Source organism: Oncorhynchus tshawytscha, linkage group LG07, assembly GCF_018296145.1.
Source record: "Oncorhynchus tshawytscha isolate Ot180627B linkage group LG07, Otsh_v2.0, whole genome shotgun sequence".
Lineage (NCBI taxonomy): Eukaryota > Metazoa > Chordata > Actinopteri > Salmoniformes > Salmonidae > Oncorhynchus > Oncorhynchus tshawytscha.
In genome coordinates this window covers 71203669-71213668 of record NC_056435.1, presented here as the reverse complement: position 1 = coordinate 71213668, position 10000 = coordinate 71203669, and the positions used below count along the sequence as shown (strand labels likewise).

General features: G+C 45.1%; 1 protein-coding gene across 5 annotated transcripts in view; it reads left to right on the top strand.

Moving 5' to 3' along the window:
- Positions 1 to 10000, top strand: part of LOC112255372 (arf-GAP with coiled-coil, ANK repeat and PH domain-containing protein 3) — a 158645-nt gene that overhangs the window by 62317 nt on the left and 86328 nt on the right. For all 5 annotated transcript variants that reach the window (XM_042324880.1, XM_042324879.1, XM_042324881.1 and 2 more), the window contains exons 2-3: positions 2462 to 2519; positions 9247 to 9366. In XM_042324880.1, coding sequence (XP_042180814.1) covers positions 2462 to 2519; positions 9247 to 9366 — 178 coding nt within the window. The remainder of the gene's footprint in view (positions 1 to 2461; positions 2520 to 9246; positions 9367 to 10000) is intronic.

Here is a 10000-nt window from a genome sequence, read left to right as displayed (position 1 = left end):
TGTAGTTTCAGCCACATGACTCTAGGCTATATACTGTACTGTACATGGACAGTTGTGTTTCATCTTTCTTTACCTGAAGTTGGCCATACATTACCTGTAGCTGGCCATACATTACTGGCCATACATTACCTGTAGTTGGCCATACATTACCTGTAGCTGGCCATACATTACCTGTAGCTGGCCATACATTACCTGTAGTTGGCCATACATTACTGGCCATACATTACCTGTAGCTGGCCATACATTACCTGTAGATGGCCATACATTACCCTTAGTTGGCCATACATTACTGGCCATACATTACCTGTAGCTGGCCATATATTACCTGTAGCTGGCCATACATTACCTGTAGATGGCCATACATTACCTGTAGATGGCCATACATTACCTGTAGCTGGCCATACATTACTGGCCATACATTACTGGCCATACATTACCTGTAGTTGGTCATACATTACTGGCCATACATTACCTGTAGCTGGCCATACATTACCTGTAGTTGGCCATACATTACCTGTAGCTGGCCATACATTACTGGCCATACATTACCTGTACCCATACGTTACCTGTAGCTGTGTGTGTATTAGGTGGTAGATGGTGAATGCCCAGCTGCCCCCTGACTGCCTTCTCTCCCCCTTGGGGTTTACTATTCCATTAGACCCAAATATAAACACACACACACACGAAGTGGTCAGTTGTCATGGTAACCCCCTATATGTGGGCCGTGGAGGGGGTCCCTTAGGCCTCAGCATGCTTCTCTAAGTGGCTTCACACACACACACACAAACACACACACACACATACACACACACACACACACAAACAGAACACATTCAGTCAGTGTGTCCTACAGACAGCCAGGGGGCATAAGGCCATTAGACCGACCTATCACGTTAGCCATCCCCCCCCAGGGGGTGGGACCATGCACATCCACGGTCCCATCAGCCCAGCCAGACAATTCATTCACTTCATCTCCACTGTAAAAAAGCATCGACACATTATTTCCCATTGCTTCTAGCCTAACGTTTGTTTTTTCAACAGGGGTCGGGTGGGGTCGGGTGGGGGGTCGGGTGGGGGGGGGTCGTACAAACGTTGCCGTCTTTGCAAAATTGTCTAAATATTGAAATTTGATCTCCACTGTCCTATTGAGAGTTAACGTGTCGGGACGAGACGGACATCTTTTCTCAGCCAGTCGAAATATTGAATCAGCGTAACTTTTATGGCTCTAGTCAAAGAAATGTCAGTATCATTATTATGATACTGATATTATCAGTATTATGGCTGTATCAGTAGAAAAACCGGTCAAACGACATGAAGTGCAGCTGCTTTTGCTGTTATTCTATCTGCACGGATTGACGTAACTGTGTTAGCCGTAGTTGGATAACTAGCATGCAACAAACGACTGGGTCACGTCTATAGATATAGAACAAAAAGACTGGGTCACGCCTATAGATATAGAACAAAAAGACTGGGTCACGTCTATAGATATAGAACAAAAAGACTGGGTCACGTCTATAGATATAGAACAAAAAGACTGGGTCACGTCTATAGATATAGAACAAAAAGACTGGGTCACGTCTATAGATATAGAACAAAAATACTTCACAACTGGGTCACGCCTATAGATATAGAACAAAAAGACTGGGTCACGTCTATAGATATAGAACAAAAAGACTTCACAACTGGGTCACGTCTATAGATATAGAACAAAAAGACTGGGTCAAGTCTATAGATATAGAACAAAAAGACTTTCCGACTGGGTCACGCCTATAGATATAAAACAAAAAGACGTCTATGGTCCCCTAACTGATTGTCGCGAACGTTGGTTGAATTAATGGACCAAGGCGCAGCGTGCGTAGAGTTCCACATGTTTTAATAAATTAAACTCACCAAAAGCAATACCGAACAAACGAAACGTGAAGTAAATGCAGTGTTCACAGGCACTACGCAAAAACAAGATCCCACAAACAACAGGCGGGAAAAGGCTGCCTAAATATGATCCCCAATCAGAGACAACAATAGACAGCTGCCTCTGATTGGGATCCATACCATACCATCTCTCCATCTCTCCTCTCCATCTCTCCTCTCCTCTCCATTTATCCTCTCCATCTCTCCTCTCTATCTCTCCTCTCCATATCTCTCCTCTCCATCTCTCCTCTCCATCTCCATCTCTCCTCTCCATCTCTCCTCTCCATCTCCATCTCTCCTCTCCATCTCCATCTCTTCTCTCCATCACTCATCTCCATCTCTCTCTCCATCTCTCCTCTCCTCTCCTCTCCTCTCCTCTCCTCTCCTCTCCTCTCCTCTCCTCTCCTCTCCTCTCCTCTCCTCTCCTCTCCTCTCCTCTCCTCTCCTCTCCTCTCCTCTCCTCTCCCTCTCTCTCTCTCTCTCCTCTTCCATCTCTTCCCTGATCATAGATCTGTATGATGCTGACCTGTCTGTTTGTCTTGTGTTTCTGCAGGGCTGGCATCAATGAGGTGGAGACGGATGTGGTGGAGATCGAAGCTAAACTAGATAAGGTACTGGAATAACGTCTCTGTCTCTGTCCCTGTCCCTGAACCTGTCTCTGTCCCTGACCATGTCTCTGTCTCTGACCATGTTTCTGTCTCTGTCCCTGAACCTGTCCCTGACCATGTCTCTGTCTCTGACCATGTTTCTGTCTCTGTCCCTGACCCTGACCATGTCTCTGTCCCTGACCATGTCTCTGTCCCTGATCATGTTTCTGTCCCTGACCATGTCTCTGTCCCTGACCCTGACCATGTCTCTGTCCCTGTCCCTGACCATGTCTCTGTCTCTGACCATGTCTCTGTCCCTGTCCCTGACCATGTTTCTGTCTCTGTCCCTGACCATGTCTCTGTCCCTGTCCCTGTCTCTGTCCCTGTCCCTGACCATGTCTCTGTCCCTGTCCCTGACCATGTCTCTGTCCCTGACCCTGTCTCTGTCCCTGACCCATGTCTCTGTCCCTGACCATGTCTCTGACCCTGTCCCTGACCATGTCTCTGTCCCTGACCATGTTTCTGTCTGTCCCTGACCATGTTTCCCTGACCCTGTCCCTGACCATGTCTCTGTCCCTGTCCCTGTCTCTATGACTGTCCCTGACCCTGTCTCTGTCCCTGTCATGTCTCTGTGACCATGTCCCTGTCTCTGTCCCTGACCATGTCTCTGTCCCTGTCCCTGTCTCTGTCTCTGTCCTGACCATGTTTTGTCCTGTCCCTGACCATGTTTCTGTCTCTGTCCCTGACCATGTCTCTGTCCCTGTCCATGTCTCTGTCCCTGACCCTGTCTCTGTCCCTGACCATGTCTCTGTCCCTGACCATGTCTCTGTCCCTGTCCCTGACCATGTTTCTGTCTCTGTCTCTGTCCCTGACCATGTCTCTGTCTCTGACCATGTTTCCGTCTCTGTTCCTGACCCTGACCATGTCTCTGTCTCTGTCCCTGACCATGTATCTGACCCTGTCCCTGTCTCTGTCCCTGACCATGTCTCTGTCCCTGACCATGTCTCTGTCTCTGACCATGTTTCTGTCTCTGTCCCTGACCATGTTTCTGTCTCTGTCCCTGATCATGTCTCTGTCCCTGTCTCTGTCCCTGACCATGTCTCTGTCCCTGTCCCTGACCATGTCTCTGTCCCTGACCCTGTCTCTGTCCCTGACCATGTCTCTGTCCCTGACCATGTCTCTGTCCCTGTCCCTGACAATGTCTCTGTCCCTGACCATGTCTCTGTCTCTGTCCCTGACCATGTCTCTGTCCCTGTCCCTGACCATGTTTCCGTCTCTGTTCCTGACCCTGACCATGTCTCTGTCTCTGTCCCTGACCATGTCTCTGTCTCTGACCATGTTTCTGTCTCTGTCCCTGACCATGTTTCTGTCTCTGTCCCTGATCATGTCTCTGTCCCTGACCATGTCTGTCCCTGACCATGTCTGTCCCTGACCCTGTCTCTGTCCCTGACCCTGTCTCTGTCCCTGACCATGTCTCTGTCCCTGACCATGTCTCTGTCCCTGACCATGTCTCTGTCCCTGTCTGTCCCTGACCATGTCTCTGTCCCTCTGTCTCTGTCCCTGACCATGTCTCTGTCTGTCCCTGACCATGTTTCTGTCTCTGTCCCTGACCATGTCTCTGTCCCTGACCATGTCTCTGTCCCTGTCCCTGTCCCTGACCATGTCTCTGTCCCTGACCATGTCTCTGTCCCTGACCATGTCTCTGTCCCCCTGACCATGTCTCTGTCTCTGTCCCTGACCATGTCTCTGTCCCTGACCATGTCTCTGTCCCTGACCATGTCTCTGTCCCTGTCCCTGACCATGTTTCTGTCTCTGTCCCTGACCATGTCTCTGTCCCTGACCCTGTCTCTGTCCCTGACCATGTCTCTGTCCCTGACCATGTCTCTGTCCCTGACCATGTCTCTGTCCCTGTCCCTGACCATGTTTCTGTCTCTGTCCCTGACCATGTCTCTGTCTCTGACCAAGTTTCTGTCTCTGTCCCTGACCCTGTCCCTGTCTCTGTCCCTGACCATGTCTCTGTCCCTGTCCCTGACCATGTCTCTGTCCCTGACCATGTCTCTGTCCCTGACCATGTCTCTGTCCCTATCCCTGACCATGTCTCTGTCCCTGACCATGTCTCTGTCCCTGACCATGTCTCTGTCCCTGTCCCTGACCATGTTTCTGTCTCTGTCCCTGACCATGTCTCTGTCTCTGACCAAGTTTCTGTCTCTGTCCCTGACCATGTCCCTGTCCCTGACCCTGTCTCTATGACTGACCCTGTCGCTGACCCTGTCTCTGTCTCTATGACTGACCCTGTCCCTGACCCTGTCTCTGTCTCTGTCCCTGACCCTCTCTATATGACTGACCATGTCCCTGTCTCTGTCCCTGACCCTGTCTCTGTCCCTGACCCTGTCTCTGTCCCTGACCCTGTCCCTGACCCTGTCTCTGTCCCTGACCCTGTCTCTGTCCCTGTCTCTGTCCCTGACCCTGTACCTGACCCTGTCTCTGTCCCTGACCCTGTCTCTGTCCCTGACCCTGTCTCTGTCCCTGACCCTGTCTCTGTCCCTGACCCTGTCTCTGACCCTATCTCTGTCCCTGACCCTGTCTCTGTCCCTGACCCTGTCTCTGTCCCTGACCCTGTCTCTGACCCTGTCTCTGTCCCTGACCCTGTCTCTGTCCCTGACCCTGACCCTGTCTCTGTCCCAGACCCTGTCCCTGACCCTGTCTCTGTCCCTGACCCTGTCTCTGACATTACAAATGTCATATTATGTCTATATACAGTGTTGTAACGATGTGCAAATAGTTCAAGTACAAAAGGGAAAATAAATCAACATAAATATAGGTTGTATTTACAATGGTGTTTGTTCTTCACTGGTTGCCCTTTTCTTGTGGCAACAGGTCACAAATCTTGCTGCTGTGATGTCAGACTGTGGAATTTCCCCCAGTAGATATGGGAGTTTATCAAAATCGGGTGTGTTTTTTAATTCTTTGTGGATCTGTGTAAATTGAGGGAAATATGTCTCTCTAATATGGTCATACATTTGGCAGGAGGTTAGGAAGTGCAGCTCAGTTTCCACCTCATTGGCCTGATTCTGCTCTGCATGTATTATTTGGTGTTTTACGTTGTACGCTGAGGATATTTATCCAGGATTCTGCATGCAGAGTCTCAATTTGGTTGGTGAGCGGACCCCAGGACCTCACAACCATAAAGGGCAATGGGTTCAATGACGGATTCTGTCTCTGTCTCGGTCTTATTTCTTTTTACTTCAGTTTATTTTAGTAAATACTTTCTTAACACAATTTTTCTTAAAACTGCATTGTTGGTTAAGGGCTTGTAAGGAAGCATTTCACTGTGAGGTTCTACTCCTGTTGTATTAGGCGCATGTGACAAATATCATTTGATTTGATTTACGATAGATCCATTTCCCCTCCTACACTTTTTTACATTTTACACACTCAACAACCGTCTGTACAGAGTGTAATCATGGACCATTTGATGTATAGGATTCTGTCTCTCTCTCTCTGTCTCTCTGTCTCTGTCTCTCTCTGTCTCTCTCTGTCTCTCTCTCTCTGTCTCTCTGTCTCTGTCTCTCTCTCTGTTTCTCTCTGTTTCTCTGTCTCTCTCTGTCTCTCTGTCTCTGTCTCTCTCTGTCTCTCTCTCTCTCTCTCTCTGTTTCTCTGTCTCTCTCTCTCTCTCTGTTTCTCTCTGTTTCTCTGTCTCTCTCTCTCTTTCTCTGTCTCTCTCTCTGTCTCTGTTTCTCTCTCTATCTCTCTACACCTCTCTTTCTCTATTCTCTCTGTCCATCCCTCCGTCCGTCCGTCTCTCTCTCTAACATCTAAGTTATTACTGGATGAAGGCATGCAGCTGAAGCTAGCGCTGTATGAAGAAGGTCAAACCACCCTCAAGGTGATTTAGATAGGGAAAGCATCAAACAGCTCGTTGTGCTACTAGGATATAGAATGGAAACACACACAAGCACGCATTTACGTCCCTCAGACACTCAACACACCAGCCCCCATTGAAATGTTTTTATTTAACTTTTATAAAACTAGGCATGTCAGTTAAGAACAAATTCTTATTTACAATGACGGTCTAGGAACAGTGGGTTAACTGCCTTGTTCAGGGGCAGAACGACAGATTTGTACCTTGTCAGCTTTGGGGGGATCTGTTCTTGCAACTTTTCAGTTAGTGGTCCAACACTCTTAACCACGAGGCTACGCTGCCGCCATCTTGTTTTAACATGATTCACCAAACCATGTCTGTTTCTGTGACTAATCACAGATTAAAGATTGAAGTCAGATTCCCGGATACCCGAATGTAGCTTTAATTAAGTCATAGTGGTGGTTTAGTTGGTTAGTTAGAGCATTAGTTAGACTCTAACTAACCAACTAAACCACCACTATGGCCATCTGCCCCCTCCTGCATTATTTCAGCTCCAGGGATCATGACCCCTTACCCTCTGACCTTAAATCCCATCTCTGAGTGTGACCTTCCTCTGGGGGTCAGACAGAAGGGTCACCATCAGTGTGATTAGCTCTGTTTAACAGGGCTCCTTTCAGTCATGTTTTAGGAGGCGAGTCGAGCTCCTTCCCATGGTCAGCTCCGCACTGGTTCTCAAACCTGGTCCCGGGGACCCAAAGGTAGACATTTCCCTTAGCCCAGTCTAGGCTAAGGGGCGTAGACTGAATCATGAAGAACATCCCCAGATCATTATTCCTCCTCCACCAAACTTGTCTAATGGAGAGAGAGAGAGAGAGAGAGAGAGAGAGAGAGAGAGAGAGAGAGAGAGAGAGAGAGAGAGCAGTTATTTATGGACAGATCATTTCCGGGTCATGAATCTGCACTGCATTCCTTAATTCAGATGACTAGACCTGGAAAGACCTCTCTCCCAAATGTCACCCTTATTCCCCTATATCAGTGGTTCTCAATCCTGGTCCCGGGGACCCAAAGAGGTACACATTTCTTTTGTTTGGGGGGTTGCCCCAGCACTACACAGCTTTGAGGATTTGAATCAGGTGTGCAGTACTAGGGCAAAAACGTAAATATCCTTTGGGTCCCCAGGACTTGATCTGAGAACCAGAGGCAGTGCATTGAAAGTATAGGGAGCGTTTATTTATTCAGCGCGAACAGTGATCAGAGTTTACCCACCTACAGTACCAGTCAACAGTTTGGACACACCTACTCATTCAGTTTTAAACAAATATATTTGTACTATTTTCTACATTGTATAATAATAGTGAAGACATCAAAACTATGAAATAACACATATGGAATCATGTAGTAACCAGAAAAGTGTTAAACAAATCCAAATATATTTGAGATTTGAGATTCTTCATAGTTGCCACCCTTTGCCTTGATGACAGCTTTGAACACAACACATTTACTACACAACACATTTACTACACAACACATTTACATTAAAACACAACACATTTACTACACAACACATTTACTACACAACACATTTACTACACAACACATTTACATTAAAACACAACACATTTACTACACAACACATTTACTACACAACACATTTACTACACAACACATTTACTACACAACACATTTACTACACAACACATTTACTACACAACACATTGACATTAAAACACAACACATTTACTACACAACACATTTACTACACAACACATTTACTACACAACACATTTACTACACAACACATTTACTACACAACACATTGACATTAAAACACAACACATTTACAACACATTTACTACACAACACATTTACTACACAACACATTTACTACACAACACATTTACTACACAACACATTTACTACACAACACATTTACTACACAACACATTTACTACACAACACATTTACTACACAACACATTTACTACACAACACATTTACTACACAACACATTTACTACACAACACATTTACTACACAACACATTTACTACACAACACATTTACTACACAACACATTTACTACACAACACATTGACATTAAAACACAACACATTTACTACACAACACATTTACTACACAACACATTTACTACACAACACATTTACTACACAACACATTTACTACACAACACATTTACTACACAACACATTTACTACACAACACATTTACTACACAACACATTTACTACACAACACATTTACTACACAACACATTTACTACACAACACATTTACAACACAACACATTTACTACACAACACATTTACTACACAACACATTTACTACACAACACATTTACTTCACAACACATTTACTACACAACACATTTACATTAAAACACAACACATTTACTACACAACACATTTACTACACAACACATTGACATTAAAACACAACACATTTACTACACAACACATTTACTACACAACACATTGACATTAAAACACAACACATTTACTACACAACACATTTACTACACAACACATTGACATTAAAACACAACACATTTACTACACAACACATTTACTACACAACACATTTACTACACAACACATTTGCTACACAACACATTGACATTAAAACACAACACATTTACTACACAACACATTTACTACACAACACATTGACATTAAAACACAACACATTTACTACACAACACATTTACATTAAAACACAACACATTGACAACACAACACATTGACAACAACACATTGACACTGGGTTTGAGCTACCGTACCTGAATACCCTCTCAATACTTTTAAATGGCCGACTCAAACTGAATAACCCAAACCTATATTTCTCTCTCTCTCTCTCTCTCTCTCTCCTTCTCCTAGCTGGTGAAGTTATGTAGCGGTATGATCGAGGCGGGCAGGGCGTACGTAAGCGCCAACAAGCTGTTTGTCAACGGCATCAAAGACTTGTCTCAGCAGTGCAAGAAGGAAGTAATGATCTCTGTAAGTACCCTGCTACTACACAAATATTACAACCACATGACGTCACAACACAATCAGAACGATTTCACGCCGGGAAGATTTTAAAAAAAATATATAGATATATATACATGTCAACAGATGGTATGATAAATCAGTGGTTCCCAAACTGTGGGGCGCGCCCGCTTAGGGAAGGTGCAAGGGGTCGGCAGACGGGGTCGCGGGGGTCTTAATTTACTGTTGCTAGTTGTAATAGTAGAATGTACAAGGTGCGATTTCTAAATTGGCTCGTGCATCATCAGTTCCTCTTGTCATTAGAGAGATATTTATAACTTGTCAGAAATCTCCAGATCAAATAGCCCATGTCAGCTAACGGTTTCTCTGCCCAAAGATTTTGTTGTAATGTTTAAGTCGCTCAAATATCACATGAATAAACATTAGACAAATGTATAGAATTGCAAATAAAAATTTGCTTTAAAACGGCATAATGTTCTCTGTACCTCATGACAAAATGTGTAGAATTGCAGGAAATGATCTTTAAACCTACAAAATGTAGTAAATTCAATTGATTGGACATGATTTGGAAAGGCACACACCTGTCTATATAAAGGTACCACAGTTGACAGTGCATGTCAGAGCAAAAACCAAGCCGTTTCAT